Source organism: Echinops telfairi, unplaced genomic scaffold (assembly GCF_000313985.2).
Source record: "Echinops telfairi isolate 266 unplaced genomic scaffold, ASM31398v2 ScPeMD7_20;HRSCAF=75, whole genome shotgun sequence".
Lineage (NCBI taxonomy): Eukaryota > Metazoa > Chordata > Mammalia > Afrosoricida > Tenrecidae > Echinops > Echinops telfairi.
The window spans coordinates 11,686,814-11,704,706 of record NW_022103917.1 but is presented as its reverse complement, the minus strand read 5'-3'; the positions used below and the strand labels follow the sequence as shown (position 1 = coordinate 11,704,706).

Below are 17,893 nucleotides of genomic sequence, written 5' to 3'. Positions count from 1 at the left end.
AATATTTTGAGAATGATGATGGCAACCGATGTACAAATGTGCTGGACACAATGGATGGATGGATTGTGATAAGAGCTTTAACAGTGGTCCGCAACCTCCCTCATGCCTCGACCCTTTAATAAAGTTCCTCATGTGGTGGTGTCCCCCAACCATCGTAAATTTGTGTTTTCAGGTGGTCTCAGGCAACCCCTTTGAAAGGGTCATTCAACCTCCAAAGGGGTCGCGGCCCACAGGTTGAGAACTGCTGAGCTATTAGGTATACATCTATGTATATGCAGGATTTGTGCGCACACGCACACAAACCAAGCGAAAGACTGACAGACCAAAGGGAACAGCCCCCAATCAAATGATCTAAAAAAAAAGAAGACCAAGGCCTCTTAAAAGTCTCTTAAAACAACCCAATGGGTTGTGCTAAGGGGACTACTGTTGACGGCTGTGAAACGCCCCAGCTAGCTAGGGGCATGGGAGCGACTCCAGAGTGAACACTAGAGGATGGGAGACAAAGAGTAGCCGGTGCACCTTATCTGGGGAACAAGGATCTGGAACGAATCAGGACGAACAGCAAGAAGATGGAAAGAGCTCACATGCCCACGAGTAGAAGAATGAACTCTGGCATGCACACACGAGTGCGTGAGTGCACACGCGCACACACACTGGAATGCTGTGCGTCGCTACAAAACCATGGCGAAGCAATGAACGACTTCATGGTATGGATGGACCTGGAGAACAACATACTGAGTGAAATCAGCTCATCACAAAAGGGCAAACAGTATGCGAGGCCACGGTTCCCCAGGAAAAACCAGCACCCAACAAGATAAAGACTGACAGGCCAAAGGGAACAGACTTTAGAGACTGCCAAGGGAGGAGATCCAGGAAGGAAAGACTACGCATCGGGCTAGCCCAGAGCTCGCAAACTGAGGCTCTAGAGCCAGATGCCGCTTTCTCGGTAGTTCCGTGTGGCTTTGAAGTAAAATTGAAAATATATCCATAAATAAAGGCTACTAAGTGGTGATTTCATTTTTGTCTCCAAAGTTGGCCGACCCCTGGGTTAGATGGTTGGCGTTACCTGGGTTGAAATGGAAGGTGGGGGTCCACAAGAGGGAGAAGGGACATCAAGGAGTTGGGGAGAAAGCTAAACTATGGGGAGGGGGCAGGTTGCGTTCAAAATTGATTATTTGAAATGCAAACCCCCACCTAATTTACAATTTAAATTGTCAAATATCTTTAAAAAACGAATCAAGGGCCAGGAAGCAAGAAATGAATCCGCAATCAAGAAGTACCAGCCCCACCATACTACACGCCACGCCAGAGATCAGCTCAGCCCCCGGGATGAGCAGCTCGGAAGCGCAAGTACTTTCCAGCCCGGAAAGGGAATTCTTCATAAGGTAAGTAGTACTGATGTAACGTGGGAAAAACTGGAGGGCGAAGGCAAACGTTTTCCAGCTACAAGTTTTCTCTGTAAATATCCTGTCCTTCAAAAGCAAGGGAGAAGGAGGAGACGAAGAACATCATGTACTTCTGGAACTGCTTGCATCAAGTAAACATTCTAAATTCTTGAAACAGAGCAAAGGGCCTTCGGTTGGGCTATTAAATGCCATTAGTTACTCCTTTCTAAACAAACAATCGACTGGCTATTGATTAACGAGGGAGAATGCATTCTGGAATTAACCCATGACCTGAAGAGACTGGCCGGCCTTTCGATGGAGTCCATTTGCTTCATGCTATAAATTACCACCTCCTATTGCTATGATTGGGGCGCTGCCTTATGCACACCGTGTAAGAATTCATTCCTCTTTAAAAGTGCTGTAAACGCTGTTGTGTTTCACAGCCCGGGTGTGGCGCAAGCATTCAGTGACCATGTCAACAACATTCCTGAGAAAAAAGGGCTCTTGGTAAATCAAACGCTGGAGAACTGTGGAGGAAATTCAAATGTGTTCTCTCCAGCTACTCTTTCCCCACAGGATCTAGGCTTTTGTGAAAAGGGGGCAATACACTCAGCTACAAATGTGTTGCAACAGACAGACTGAGAGACAGCCTGGCAACCTGAAGTTGGATTGTGACCATCTCCACTTATCTTGCTTTTCTGGTAAAATCTGTATACGTTTGGGCAGGCCTTTTGCAATATCATGCCATAATCTTACTTCTCAAGAGTGCCTGTTAGGGCAGAGTGGAAGAAAAAGGTCGTGTACTCCCTCATGTTCATCAACTAATAGCAAATCAATAGACTGCTCCTAGGCTGACAGGCCAATTGCCAGCTGCAGTCCTTATTAGGGGCTGTTAGCATATCAAAAGGGGCTGGGAGACCCTGCCAGCCCAGGAACACGTCTTTCTTCCCATGTTAATGTGATTGGTGAATGCATTTGGAATGCATAAGCTTCCAGTGAGCAAATGCAGGCTCAGTCCTGTTTGGTCCCTTTAGCTCTGCTCCATTCCATCTCTCCTTGTGGTCCTCCCAGCACCAACTAGCTAACGCACTGTCTTCTTCACATTCAACAGTGCCCAAGAAGGCTCTGGACAGAAGCTGGGAGGCCAGAGCCCAGATGGCAGGTGTATACTACACTCCACAAGGATCCATTAGAAAGACGCCATCTTGCCCCGCTATAAACTGCATTAGATTGCCATATCTGCTCCTAATCTAGGGCCAAGAGCAAAAGGCAGGGCACAAAATAGCATGGTCAGTGTGAGTCTCCGGTGTGCGCCTATGTATATGTAAGATTGTGCGCGCGCGCGTGCACACACACCAACAACGAGAAGTAAATACAAGGAATACAATTGGTGGTGGGGATCTAGGGTGATTTTCTCCTTCAATATACTTCTCCCCCCCCCAAGTTTTTATTATGAATTAGGTGAAGTCTGTTCCCCCCAAAATTATAATCACAAAAAGAATGCTATTTCATGTATTTAAGATGTCCTTATTTCCCTCGATTCTCTTCAATCGAGTTCATCCCCAAAGACTGGTGTCTTTTTAAATCCGGGTCCTGCATGCATGGGCTTCCTCCCAATAACCCTGACAGTCATATGCACTCTGGTTGGCGTGGGCATGCAACGGAGGGCTGCAGACGAGTGCTCTTGGAAGGTACTTGTCTTCACCTCCTCTGACTGGGGTTGTGAGATACCATCACCTGAGACACTGCCCAGCCTGGCACCGCGCTCACAAACCTTGCTGCGTCCGAGCCCATTGTTGCAGCCCCTGTGTCAATCCCTCTTCTGACAGGCTGCTTTTTTTCCTCCTTCCTTTATCCCAACTCTTTACCAGGAGCCTTGTGAGCAGTTCAGTAGGGGGAAAAAATCCAGCGCTATTTCTAAAACCACCATCAAGTGAGTTCTTATGTTGTAAATGAAAAGTTTTGCTTTAAAACATTCCTCATTGTAACCATTTGAAACTTATGAAAAATACGAAACAGTGAGACATTTCCAAAAATATCAACCTCGAAAGAGAGCAACAACTTGTTTGCTTCCCTTCCTGTGTTTTCCCCAGGAAAACATATATGATCCACACAGCTGGGTTTATGAGATCCTGTTCTCAAGGAACACAGAAGCATTTTGTTCCCATGGGCTCAGGACCCAGTTGTACTCGGTCCTGCAGGGCTGCTGGGAATCAGAAACAACCCTGTGGCAGTGAGTTTGGGTTTTTTATTTGGAATGCTTAGTTAGCATTGCTGAGACAATGTTTTTTAATTTCTTTTTTAAATTATGAAACCCTATGACCAGATCTTCATTAATCACTCTGTGTCGAACATGTTACGATGCTGTCCAGTTTTTGCCTGACTACGAAAGATGGACAGCGTTGGAAACCCTATATAGCTGCGCGAGGAGCTGGCTGGTAGTGGACTGGGGTTCACAAGTGATGCTGTGATGTCTACGGAGCACTTTCATTCCCTGGGATCTCTCTCTAGACATAGAGATGCGAACCTCTGACCCACACTGCCCAGCGGCCCTCCAGAACAAGTGGGTCAAGGCAAAACCCTGACGACTGTCTGAGTCATGTTTATGTCCAGGATCTCAATTCTCTGCTAAGTCTTTCAGGAGCGAAGACGGTGCTGGAGCCGAGCTGGCATGATGCACAAAACAAGAGTCGACACCTGGCTGGCTGAGGAATCCTCTCAATTGGTTAGGAGTCGGTGGTAGATTAAATAAGCCCCTTTCTTTGCCCGGGACAGACACATGCAGGGAACAGGGGTGGGCAAAGGTGAACAACAACATTCCAAATTCTCCCGGGCTCAAAGTGCAACGATCCAACCAAGCAGATAAACAACCCTTCTGTGGCAGCTCTTCCATTTATTTACTGGCCTCCGAGCACATCAGCGGCTGCTGGCCGATGTCAGGGCTTCTTAAGCAGCCTGAGCAAAGCACACACTCAAAGTGAAAGTGCCGGCAGCCCGCTCCGGGAAGCAGCACCAGCAATTTCCATGCCACAAGAGAGCCAATACTAGAGCCACACTTGGTCTTATTCAGGTAACAACTCTAAAGGCCAAAATCCTTTGTCAAGAGAGAAATGCATGCGTTTCGTCGGAGCTCTGGCTCTGGTTACGGCGTGCTGGCAGTGGCTCATCCTGATCAAGTTTCAGAGAGTAAAAAGAATTAATCCAATGAACCAGCGTTTTCCAACCTTGTCCAGGGAAGACAAGGGAAATCGAATTGGAAAGGCCGAGCGTGGCAGGGCTTTCCAACCAAACCAAAGACAATCGGTGTGACCTGGTCAAGGGCCTCCGCTTTAGCCTGCACGGCTTCCTCCCTCGGTGCCTGGCTCCTCTCGGCCTGTGACACGCTGCTGGCGTGCTGCATTGAGCCGAGGTTCAAATAAGCAACACATGTTCTTCCTGAGTGAAATATGAGGCAGGCAGTAAAACCCAATTGGACATTATAGGTATGTTAGACGCGTCTATGACCTTTACTTTGAGGATGTTTAAGACTTGGGTTTGGTTTTGTTTGCTTTGGTAACCTACAAACCTCTCAGGAGGTCTTGGCTAAGTAAGGAAGGCTACGCAAAGGACAATAATAAATCCGAGTCATCAAAAAACAGTTGAGGTCAAGGGGTTAGGAAAATTCCAGAAATTTCAGCTTCACTAATGGCCCTGAGGCTTAATTGGACGTGTTTTGTCTTTTAAGGTGAGTGGTCGGCTCGCTCCCACTGAGGTCATTACTTTCATGGGCGCATGAATTCTAATACCTCCAACTCACTCCGTCGCCACACCGGCTTTCCTACAGGCCTAATGAAATCATGGCCGGTATGAACTATGGACATTTTTCTGTCGGTGATTAAAACACAGCATCAGCTAAGCCTGACTGATCAGAGGGCCGCACGCCCCGCCTCTGGGAGCTGATAGGAAACAAGGGTGGCCCAACAATGAATTCTTTTATGTGCGTTTTAAGCTAATTCAGAAAATTTCTACTATTATGCGAGTTAACAAGCTTCAGGCTCAGGGGAGGGTTTTCAAAGAGCTGGTGAGAGTAGCTGAGTTAAGAAATGATAGGGGGGAAATAGAGGGGACCATGCAGGCAGCTAATTAACATCTCGTAAGACCTTTCACCAAAGCAGCTGGTCTCATCGCATGTTGAGGAGATTCACAGAATTTGGCAATTTGAAAGGGTCTTTAGAGAGGAACTAGTTCAACCCCCTCATTTTATGGATGGGAAAACTGAGACCCAGCTAATTGCCCCAAGTCACACCGTGGGTTAACCACACCGCGTCTGTTCTGGCTGCCGGTCCACAGTCGCGAAACTGCCTTCTAAAATGGCCAACGAAAGACTAGCATTAGACAACTTTTCTATTTCCTTACGCTGTCTTTTAATACGCAAAACCTCCGGCAAAGCCGATGAAGGCGATTTATTTCACACTAACATTTCTCCAGAGCTAGTACCCCACTTTTGTCGAGTCGTTTAGCAATGTATTTCACATAGCAGATCGGTTTGGATTGTCTGGTTTAATGCTGGATCTTTTTAAAACAAATGGTCCCTCACAAAACGCAGACCCTCTTTGGGTAGAGGTCTTTCTGTAGTACTCCCCAAACGCAATTATGTCCCACTTCTAGGACAACTATTCCCTTTCTCTTCACTGAGCAATTCTTTCCAAGCCCCCTGAATACAAGTATGGAGCAGCTGATTAGCATATTTATGAGACAACGAATTCAGCTATGTTAATTAGCAGCTCGACTTTAAATTAAAAAAATATCCCAGAACTGGCCAAGAGGGGGAGCAGCTGGCTCTTATCGCTGCTCCAAATCCTGAAGCCTGGGATGGTAGATCTCTGGTATTGAACATCCTAGGGGCAAGGGTGGATAAATATTAGTCTAGAGAAATAAAGAGCTGAGTTTTTAAATTCAGAAGAGATTTTAAACATGTGAAACCTGAGGGGTGTGTGTGTGTGTGTGTGTGTGTACACACAAGTGCATGTTCATGCATACCTGCATGCATGTGTGCGTATGTGAGTGCCATAAACAAAGACTAGTTCAGACTTTGCCCGGGTCTACACACACACAGAGCATGCCTTAGTAGGTTTATAACTTAAAAACTGGGTCACAGAGTGTACCGTGTCTTGAGCTATACAAACAATAAAAATATATATACAAGGAGAACAAAAGGGGCCCTTGGGTTGGCAAGTACTATATTACATACACTTTGATATCAATACCAATAAGAGGCACTTGAAGATACGAGAACTAGAGAAAAGGGATTTGCTGCCTAAATTTGATGGTTTCTACATGCTGGGCTTCTTCTGTGAGACTTTCAGTTTAGAGTCATGGCCCCTGCCTTAGAAAGAACTGGAATCTCATAGACATGAGTAAAGTTTTGATGACAGAAGGAGGGGCCGGGACTCAGGGTCACCACTTTGGATATAGACTCTATGCTTGGAGAAGGTCAAAGAAGCCCCTTTGAAGTTGTGACCAAGTATGCTTCCACATGTCCTTCCGTTGGTCCTCAAACGCCTTGATGCCCCATCTTGTTTCCAAGGCTGCCATCTGGTATCACATCAGTGGGCTTTTATAAGAGCTTGACCAGTTCTTTAATAAACCACCTACTGTTGGATTTCTGAGAGTCAAGAAATGCCAGATATTAGGGGGGCAACCCCTAATTGCTAACAAGTCAATTCCGACTCACAGTGACACTGCAGGAGAACTGCCCCTGGGAGTTTTCAAGGCTGTAACTCTTTCTAGGAGGAGAAAGACGTGCCTTAAGGCACAGTGAAACCGTAAGTAGGAATGGAACGTACAGGACAGACATGAGGATGTTAGCACAATGCAAAAGATGTGGCCAATGAAGCTTCCTTGTGTAGTACCTGGTGAATAAGAACTGTTTTGTTGTGTGAACCTTGACCAAAACCAGAATTAGATATTTCAGAAAGGAAGGATGGAAGGCCCCATAGCATTTCAGTCTATATATCCCTGGATATTTAGTTATCCGAGTAGTGTCCACATGTCCTAATCATGACCCTCAAGAGTCCATCAATGAACACATTACCCACATTTGATGATCCATGTTTGCCAAGTACCAGTCAACTCGAGTTTTACAAGACAAATGATTTCATCACCTCAGGAAATGAACCTTGGCGTGACATATGCAGTGCGCACTAGCTCTGTTCCCATCTCCAGACCCACGGCGTTCAATCTATGCCCACCACCTTTATTGTCATGTCACATGCTAAGGCGAACTCAGAAGAAACCAGCGTTTCAGATTCGTTTCTCCAGAAGAGTTGAGAAACAGAGAAAGCCGCTGTGTGGACACACGTATTGAATGTGAAGCCTGGTAGGGAAGGGCAAGAGCAACTCTTTCTTTCTGTCCTTTGTGTAAAACATGTGTTAACACTTACTGATAAACATTTCTCTGTATGGCTTTTCAAAAATTACGTGCTGGAATCAAAGAGTACCGCTATAAAACCATGAGGATCGAGAAGGGGAAAGAAGAGTAAACCCAGCCAGCCCAAAGGCATGAATGTTAGTGGCAGGGATGGGGGGGCATCCCAGGAAGAAACATATTTGTTAAGAAAGGGGGCGACTTGGAGGCGATGGCCTTACAACTTGGAATCAGCTTGCTTTGAATGCGGCAGTGCTGCCAACAGAGGAGCCATTTCTGACAACTGGCTTGGCTTTCCCTCCCGGGCTCTAAATTCCACTGTGGTTTAAGGGCCATAGCGCCCTTTCTGGGCTCAGTCTCATCTACATCCCATTAGGAAGCCAAGTGATTAAGCAACCACATAGCAATTTCTCTATCTTGTCCGTTTGGTGATCTAAAAGTATTGTCTAGAAAAGGGAAATGTCAGGGTCACTGCATATGCTTCTTTTAAATAGTCATAATTGATTTTGCGATCAAAAGAATCAAAGGTGGTTTAATGAGGTATGATGCCAAGTAAACCCATTCTCACATGGCATTTAGATAGGGCTGATGACTTTAAAAAAAACAATTATAGTGTGAGAGAAAGAGGAACGGGGTATAAAAGAGGGTATATCTGTGAGGGGGTGTCAGAAAGTTCGTGGAAAAGGGGAAGTAAATATTACTTTTTTCCACCCACTTGGTGAGTCGCCTCATAGATAGATACATTGATGGCTTCCATCCCAGAAAAAGAAAATGAAAACTAAAACAGGTTTTTCAGATAAGAATATTTGGGGAAAAAATTACTAAGATAAACGGGACACTACATAGACAATGTTTTAGACACACGAGTTCCATTACAGATAGAATTTTGCTTTGTGGTCTAGCCTCGGAACCTACCAACACTTACTCAATATTGGTTACGAATTTCAAATAACGGAGCTCAAAGCCAACTTTTGAATCACAACCTGTTCTTTAGCGAGGGACTGCCTTATCAGTTCTCTCAAATCTAATCTGGTCTAACTTCTCACCATGGTAACGAGCCCTTCGCAGAAATACTCACAGACATTTCACATCTTGAAAATTTGCCTCGTGCTTCTTCACCGCACATAATGTCAAGAAAAGCATGCTTCAAAGGTACTATGTAATTAGAATGGCCTTTTAAAACGGGCACAAAGGAAATCATTCCTATTAAAATTAAATCTACTTCATAACACTCTTCAAACTGAGTGAACAGAGGCTCCTGTGGTGCTTTAGATCCCGTACTCTTATTTTGTTGTTGTTGAAAGTCTGTTAGTTGTAACATTGCTTCCAAAATGAGTGGGGAAAGCACCTCTCATTTGGCTCACATTGGCTATTTATGCGATGTGAAAAAGGAAGTATACCTGAGGGGTGCCATGCTTGGCACACGGGACTATAAGGAGTGTGCCTTGGATCGCTGGGGCAGAGCCTCAGCTAAACAGGGACACTCTGCTGCCCGAAGCCGACTCTCGGGACTTTGGACAACCTCTAGGCTGCAGCTGAGCTTGAATCCTGTCTCTGATCTGCAGAGCTTCAAGGAATTCGAGTTGTCTTCGGGGGATCCATTTGGAAACTTAATTTGAAGCCCAGCATCTGCAGAATCTCTCTGGCTATTTTGACTAAGCCAGCTTTCAGATGTCTGCTTTTTATTACAATGATTGTTTTAAGTGACTTGCGTCAACAACACTAGTCTGATCACTCCCCCCCCCCAAATAAATAAAAGCATTGAAATGAAATGACTTTAATCTATTTGTTGGCTCCCTGTGACCGTATTGCCATAATGTCTACCATACAGATTCTGGTGCATCCAGAGCGTTCTGGCACTAAGGCCGCAATCAGCAAGGGGAAAAGTCCCAAACACGGAGTTCTGGACAAGCCACTGTGCAAATATACCTGGGGAAGAGTCTGCGGGTCCTTCAAAAGGACCTGAATAAAGGTTAACTCCAACGCAAATAGGGGTAGGGCTAGCATGGGCCAAGGTTGCAATGCTCACCATCAAACTTCTTGTAGCGGGAAGCAAAGATGGCTTGCAAATGATTACACTGTTCGCTGACCACACTTTTGAAGTCCTCTTTACTTTGCAGGCTGTACTTCTCCTCCATCTCCTGGGAGCAGCAGGTATAACCCTGGGGACAAATCTTCAAATGATCACCTGGAAGATATAAAAAAAAGAAAAAGCAAAAACTGGTGAGACCAGTTTCATCATCATTCAGCAAGTCGACGAGGGAAGGTTAGCATTCGGGTGCACAGGTGCTACTTCACTTCAGGATCCGAACCCTAAGAAATAGTTGCTGTCAGAGAAACACCACGTAAGCCCCTTCGAAAGGACAAAAAGCTTAGCCATCAGGGAAGAGAGCTACCCAAACAGGCTGACGGGGGTAGCCAAGAAATAAGAGGCTCAGTCAACCCAAGTCCCTGTTTATAAATCCTAAATATTCAGTATAAATCGACGAAACAAGGCAGGTTGTCTTTAAGGTTTAGAAGCATGTATTCCAGGAGGGGGTCCCCTTAATGAAGAGTGATTTATGAACTATATAATAATCGCCGAAGACTGAGCAAACAAGGAAATCGTTAAGCTGTGGGGATGCCATGGGCTAAGCGGATTTTAAAGCCTTGGGGGTATGTGCTGGACAATTGGATGGAGTCTATGATCATTCATAAAAGGATGATTAGTTAAGTGACCTTCAATTCTTAGATCTTCTAATCCAGACACATTGGTACAGCTATCAGAGATTAGCACCCATTGGCTCTGTGACTCGATTCTCAATTTAGTGACCCTACAGCACAGAATATTTGGATGTGTTGTCCGAAGAGGCCACATCCTGGAGAAGGACACCATGTTTGGGGACGTGAAGGGGTAGGAGCGACATGGGGTGACCCAGCGGCTGCAGCCATGAACTCAAGCATAACAAGTTGGGAGGACAGGGCAAGCGATTTGTTCTGCTGTATACAAGGTCATTATGAGTCGGAACCAACTCAAAGCCATAGGACAGAGGGCGACCACGGCTGGACATCTTTACAAGAAGTAGACTGTCACATCTTTGTCCCACATTAGTGTCTATTAATGCCTTCTCATTGTGTAGCGTATCACCACCTCCTACTATAGGTTAATGACTTCTAGCACATATAATCTCTGTGTAATAACGTAGGAAAAGACCTGTCGCCCCACTACAGCCACATGCACCAAGTCTTTCCCTCCCCAACCCCAGCCATTTTCCTTGCAGTCTAGAGGCCATCGTCGATAGGGTTTCTCAGACTTCCTCCGCCCGCCCCCCCCCCCACCTTGAATATCTCCCCTACTACCTGTCACAGATGAAAATTCATGCTTTGCAGGATCCTCCATCTTTTTTCACAATGACTAAGAGCTGCCACTGAAAAATAAACCCCACTGGGCACCATCACTGTAGTCCCTCCAATATTAATTGGTGTGGAATTCCAGCTAACACCTATGTGTCAGTTGGACGCACTGGGGTGGCTTGCCGGTTGCTGTGATGCTGGAAGCTATGGCCCCAGTATTTCAAATACCAGCAGGGTCCCACAGGGGGGACAGATTTCGGCAGGACTTCCAGACCAAGACAGAGCAGGAAGATGCTCTGGATCAAAAACTATTGTCTGCCATAGTGCTGGACGATGAGGCCACTACGTTGAAAGGTACTACATACGAGCCCCATAACGGCCTCGCAGACACCAGCGATCACGAAGATGTCAAAGGTCCAGGCAATGTGCCAATCTGTGTCAGAGGCGATTTGCCAGCAACTGACAAGGTACCCCAATCTCATTTTGTACAGATGTTTCCGCTCAACCCCCTGCTCCTTCTGCTGGTTCTGTCCACAGTCCACCTAAGATTAAAGGACTCGGAACAGAATCTGAACAGAATCAAGATGGCAACTCAGGAACGGGTATACTGAAGACATGGGAAATTGTCCATGGTACAATTGAGAGCAAATCCTTCGATGAAGATGAATCATGGGATATGAATGAGGCCATTACTGCTTCACGGTTTTGTGCGCTTACAGGAAACAAGCCTTCTCCTTAGATAGACACCAAAGTAGCTGGGGTTGGGCCTGGGAGTGAAGAGAGGAGGCGGCGGAGGATCCGAGATCAAATTGAATAGGTAATTGATTTGACCCACACTAGATGGTCAACGGCACATATGCAATGAATTACACAGTCATCCACGTCCCCCATCCTTCTTCCTCCCTGGCAATTAAAAAGGCGGAGAGTGTTACTGCCAGGCGACAAGGGGTATGTGGCTTGGAAGGACTGTACAAGGAGGAGGGAAATGAATCTCTAAATAACCTCCTTGTCCCAAAACTGCTCAACGTTTCTCTTGCCATTCCTGAAGCCTGTGGTCAGTGGATAATGCTACTAAGAGGGGGAAAAAAAACCAACCAGAAAAAGATGGTGTAAATAGACACTAGGGCTGTGAGGTTGCAAACTATCTATCTCAGGTCTCATTAGTGAAAGGAGAAGGCTCGGTTTTATGGAAACACCTTTGTTGCGACCAAAATCAGAACTCCCTCGTCATTGGCTTAACCAGTTCGCAGCAGCAGGCCTTTGGTATTGGGACATATAATGAACTGAGAGTGAGTCCGTTGTCTCCTGGTTTCAGGGTTGAGGACTACCCCAGCCTGCGTGCGCACAGTGGGGGGCTGCATGAAGTAACACCCGGCGCACTCACATCCCACGTGGAAAATTAATTGGACTGGTCTGAGTAAGAACTTCCCGCAGGCCTAGTTAAGGGAAGAACTCAGTAATAAGGGACCAGCCCCTTTGGAAAGATTGTCATGAGCGATGGTTCAGGAAGGCTGGTTTTGATACCCTTGCAAAGATCCTTTGTGGCACGCACTGAAGCAAAACGGTTCATGAGTTTGGGAAACAATTTTCATTAGGTACACACACACATAATAAATAACTTATAGGGGCACTTAGGAGCCTAAGTCTTAAAAAAAATCCCTTTCTTTCGGCCCCAGACTAGTTCATTCGGGTTTGCCTCCCTGCTGAGAATTTCCCTTTCCAGCCAGAATCACTGACTCGGAATCTACATTCTCATATGATCCCCATCTATATGAATCTATAAGAGCAATAAAGATCTCTAAGAATTAGCTGGGGATCTTGTTAAAATACAGATGCTTAGCCGGGAGTAGAACTAGAAATAAACAGTTGTAAGCCCACAAAGTAGAAAATTGTAATGACTGACTGAGTTAAGGGTGGACTGATGACCACAAGGTCAACGGCTCAAAACCCATCAGCCAATCTGAGAATGAACGATGAGGCACCCTCTCCCAGCGCGGAAACCTTAGACAGGTTTCTCCAGGGCTCTATGAGTCACGTGGACTGCATGGCACAGTGGGTAAAAGACAGCAGGAGAGAGTCCTTTTCTCCATTAAGAAGTTTTTGAGACGTTGATGGATTTATACATACCCACAGGAATTTTACATCAAGGTTACACCCTTCAAAGGGGCAGCAGCAACAAAAGTTCTGCTGGTAACCTGCCGAAAGTAGACAACACTGTTTACACTGGCACACAGAGAAGGCCCAAGGTGGCTTGTGCACTCCACCCGATCCTGCCCGCCAGGAGCCTTGCGCAGGACTTTAAGGAGACCTGCTTATACTTGAAGACTGGAGTGCAGCTTTGTTTTGGCAATACCTAATAGGCAGAGGGAGCCCAGCCTACTTTCATCTTAGAGGGAGATATTGCCAGAAAGATTGTCAGATGGTGGAAGACTTGCCTTGTGTAAAAAGTGAGACCAAGGCGGGGAGGGGGAGACCAAATTCCAAAAACCCACCAAACTCACTGTCATTGCGTTGATGCGGACGGGGTGGAAATGCTCCTGTGGCCCTCTGAGACCTTCAACCTCTATGAGAGCAGAAAGCTTCACCTTTCTCCCACAGCGCAGCTGATGATGGCTTTGAACCACCCAAAGCATCACCCACTGCTCCTTCGGAGCACCTTGTACATTGGGTACCACTCACTCATTCACTCACTTCCATCAAGTCAGTGCCGACGCACAGTGGCCCTACAGGACAGAGGAGATCGGCCCCGTGCGTTCCCAGACTACCTATGGGAATAGAAAGGCCCATCATTTTCCTGCAGAGCCGCCGGTGGTTTCAAGCCCAACTCTAAACCACTGCACCACCTGGTCTCCTGTGCATAAAAGATTAATACTCGCTAACATTGCTGCTGGCAAAGTGGCCCTCCCCTCAATGCAAACAACCCAACATGCCCATTGCCGGCTACAACATCCTGAACGCACAGCTATTCTGTGGGCAGTACTGCCCCAAAGGCCTCCGTTATCTTTGTGAAAAGTCATGCCTGAGACCCAAGTAGCCCAGACTCCCTTGGGAACTCAGCCCCCAGACAACCACAGCCAAGTGGGGAGTCTATGCCATGACTAGTTTCTTCCCATGAACAAGACCAGGAGGAAAAACTTGGGACTCCTGGTGCAACTCATTCAATTTTTTTCGAACTTGAAAAACCTCAACTGTCAGCACAGGAAATGGCTGGTTTTCAAAACTGCCACATCCTAGTTCTTTGCTAGGCACCCTGCTTCGCGTCTCGGTGCCTGCTTCTAATAGGGTGTGCCTGGCCCAGAAATGCCTTTTTCTTTCTGCAGGAAGTCACCTCTCCAAACGTGGTGAAGCTGCTCCCTTCGCTGTTCCAAAGCATGCCACGATCGTCTTGTCTCTAGATCGAGTGCAGCATGGGGGCAACTACAGAGGGCGCATTGGGCCCTATTCTTTTCTTTTAAAGCCTTAGGTGATTCTGATACACGCCCTTTGTTAGCAATCCTTGCCCTATACTCCCAGAAAGTAGATTCGAGGCTACGAGGGGGAGGGGGTGGAAAGAGATGGGTAGCCTTGCTTAATAGCTGTTTAGGGAGATGTCAAGTGTTCCAAGTTGCACCACCTTGTGACTCGAACCAACTGCACTGGAAGGGACACTTAAAAGCAGTACAAATGGAAATGTTTGCGAGCTACAATATTTTCCACATATAACAAACACGTAGGCGTACACCGGGCCTGTACTCCAATAACGTGCACAGCGAACTTAGTAGATCGACACAGGAAGGTTTGCAAAAAACTGTAGTACACTCGTTATTTGTGTGCTTGTCTTGAATGAAAAGAGAAGACAAACAAGGCCACAGCACTGTTCTCCACGCGTCCAGCAAGAGCTGGTAACGAGCGGGAAGGGCAGGTAACAGTTAATCGTTCAAGTGCACCTGCAACTCTCATCGGCTGCTCCTGTTGATCTAACTTGAGGGTCTTCTTCCCTGCCCCAGGCTACGGATGATTTTGGATCTCTTGTAGCCACTTAAAATGCGCCTGTCCAACTTTCTACCCCGTGCACATTGTCCTCTGGCACCCCTCCCCACCTCTTCAACTGGCCATGAGAAGAAGCTGGGGGAGACTGCTTTCCCCATTTGTTGGCCTAAAGCTCCATGTTCTTCGTTTTAAAAGCAGGTGAACGGAATGCTTGATGCTTTTCTAAGGAAGCGCCTAAATTAAGTTGCTTTTTGTACATGGCCCTTGATTAGTTTTTTTCTTTGTGGGTCAATGGCCTTCAATAGAGAAAAGGTCCGCCAGCCCTGTCCGAGGAGGCTTGGATGGGATTCAACGAAGCGTGCTTTTAAAGCTTAACTCTATGGCATTAAAAACAAAACAAAACCCCCCCAAAAAAAAATCTCTCGAAAGAACCAAACTTTTTTTTTCAATCACGCCAGCTCTATGTAATTTCTCTTTAGTCTTAATATCAATGCCTCCGTTTTCAAAGCTGAACAATCACAATAAATTACTACTCAATCCTGCCGAGTGTGTGCTGGTCCCTTTTTGGGAAGCACTTTGCATCAATGGTTGAAGAAGCCAGCACTGACGAGCCCAACCATCTAGGAACTGCTCCTCACTTTCTCTCATTTACTCCGCTTACCAATGGCTGCTTCAAGTGCACAAATGGGAGCTCGTTTCTTCTCGGTTGCTTATGACTGCAATTCCCACCGAAAACCGGTAGAGGAGGTTTTTCTCAGCTTCGTTATAACAGCCATTATTTCCCTGTCTCTCAGGGGAACTAATTTTAAAGGATAAACTACATGCCAAATCATATGTCCCTTTGATGCTCCCATTTTATTTGGGGGTGGGATTCTTATAGTTTCCAGGGCGGTATCAGCTTTCTGTACCTGTGAGAGACTAAGCTATTGTGGAATGGCTACTCCTCGGATGTACTATACGGAGGGATGACCAGAAACCATTGCAGGCAGGACACAGTAACAGAGAACCAAGGGGGAGGCCTGGCCCCGAGGCCAACTTTCCCTGAACCCCGACTGAATGATAAAGAAAGCAACCAAAGGTCTTTGAGAACTAAATAAAAGGAACACAAATTGTACCCGAGGAGCCCGGGGTCACTGTGAGGAAAATGGTAAGAGAACAGGCTGGAAAGCATGTTTGTTAACTGCAAATGCCAGAGATTGGAATTTGCCATTGGCCTTTCTTGAAGATACTCTAAGTGCATCTTTGGGTTATAAACAAAGCTTCATGTGTCTCAGTAGCGCTTTTTTTTTAAATCATTTTATTAGGGGCTCATACAACTCGTATCACAATCCATACATACATCAATTGTGTAAAGCACATTTGTACCTTCATTGGCCTCATCATTCTCAAAACATTTCCTCTCCACTTAAGCCCCCGGCATTAGGTCCTCATTTTTTCCCTCCCTCATGAGCTCTTCCCTCCCTCATGAGCCCTTGATAATTTATAAATTGTTATTTTGTCATATCTTGCCCTGTCCGACGTCTCCCTTCACCCACTTTTCGGTTGTCCGTCCCCCAGGGAGGAGGTCACATATAGTTCCTTGTAATCTGTTCCCTCTTTCCTACCCACTCTCCCTCTACCCTCCCTGTATCACCACTCACACCACTGGTCCTGAAGGGATCATCCGCCCTGGATTCCCTGGATTTCCAATTCCTATCTGTACCAGTGTACATCCTCTGGTCTAGCCAGACTTGCAAGGTAGAATTCGGGTCATGATGGGGGGGGGGGAGGAGCATATTTAAGAACTAGAGGAAAGTTGTAATTTTCATCGTTGCTACATCGCACCCTGACTGGCTCAATCTCCTCCCCGAGACCCCTCTGCAAGGGGATCTAAGTGACCTACTAATGGGCTTTGGGTCTCCACTCCGCACTCCCCCCATCATTCACTATGGTAAGATTTTTTGTTCTGATGATGCCTTAGACCTGATCCCTTCGACACCTCGTGGTTGCATAGGCTGGTGTGCTTCTTCCATGTGGGCTTTGTTGCTTCTGAGCTTGATGGCCGCTTGTTTACCTTCAAGCCTTTAAGACCCCAGACGCTATAGTTTTTGATAGCCGGAACCCATATTTAAAAGGTTCCAAACAGGACAGGAATTATTCATTCTGTAGGGCTCATGGTAATTGAAGGGGCCTTGGTGGCACAGTGGTTTAAGTGCTGGGCTGCTAACCACAAGGTAAGCATTCAAACCACCAGCAGCTCCAATGGAGAAAGATTTATAGTCTCAGGCACCCTAAGGAGCAATTCTATAGAGTTGTCATGAGTCAGACACAACTTGAGGGCATGAGTTAAGTGCTTAGCTACTACCCAAAAGGCTGGCAGCTCAAACCCATCCAGCAGCTCTGTGGAAGAAAGACGTGGCCATCTCTCCCCATAATGATTACAGGCAAGAAAGGCCTGTGGGACAGTTCTACTCTGTCACATGGGATCACTATGAGTCAAAAATGAACTTGACAGCAGCACTCAACAACAACAATAACAACCGTGTCAGGACACCAAATCTGGGAGCCAGGGATATGGACCCAAGTCTCAGCTTGGGCAAGATCCCCTATTTGATGTCGGGAAAGTCACTTAACCTATCTCAGACTAATAAAGCCCTCTGTCAACAACGAAGCACAGGACATATGTTGGGGAGTGCTATTACAAAGCAGAACGAGTGGAAGAGTGCCTGCTCTGCTCTGATAAGCTACTGACTGATCCAGGAAGAGCCGTTTCTGACAATCGTACCAGAGAGGGTAGCTATGGGGTGGGGTGCAGAGATAG

At 46.4% G+C, this 17,893-nt stretch overlaps 1 protein-coding gene across 1 annotated transcript in view; it reads right to left on the bottom strand.

Annotated features, from left to right (window-relative positions):
* Nucleotides 1-17,893, bottom strand: part of GPC4 (glypican 4) — a 124,274-nt gene that overhangs the window by 31,645 nt on the left and 74,736 nt on the right. The window contains exon 2 of the mRNA XM_004715370.2: nt 9,821-9,979. Within this exon, the coding sequence (XP_004715427.1) occupies nt 9,821-9,979 (159 nt within the window). The remainder of the gene's footprint in view (nt 1-9,820; nt 9,980-17,893) is intronic.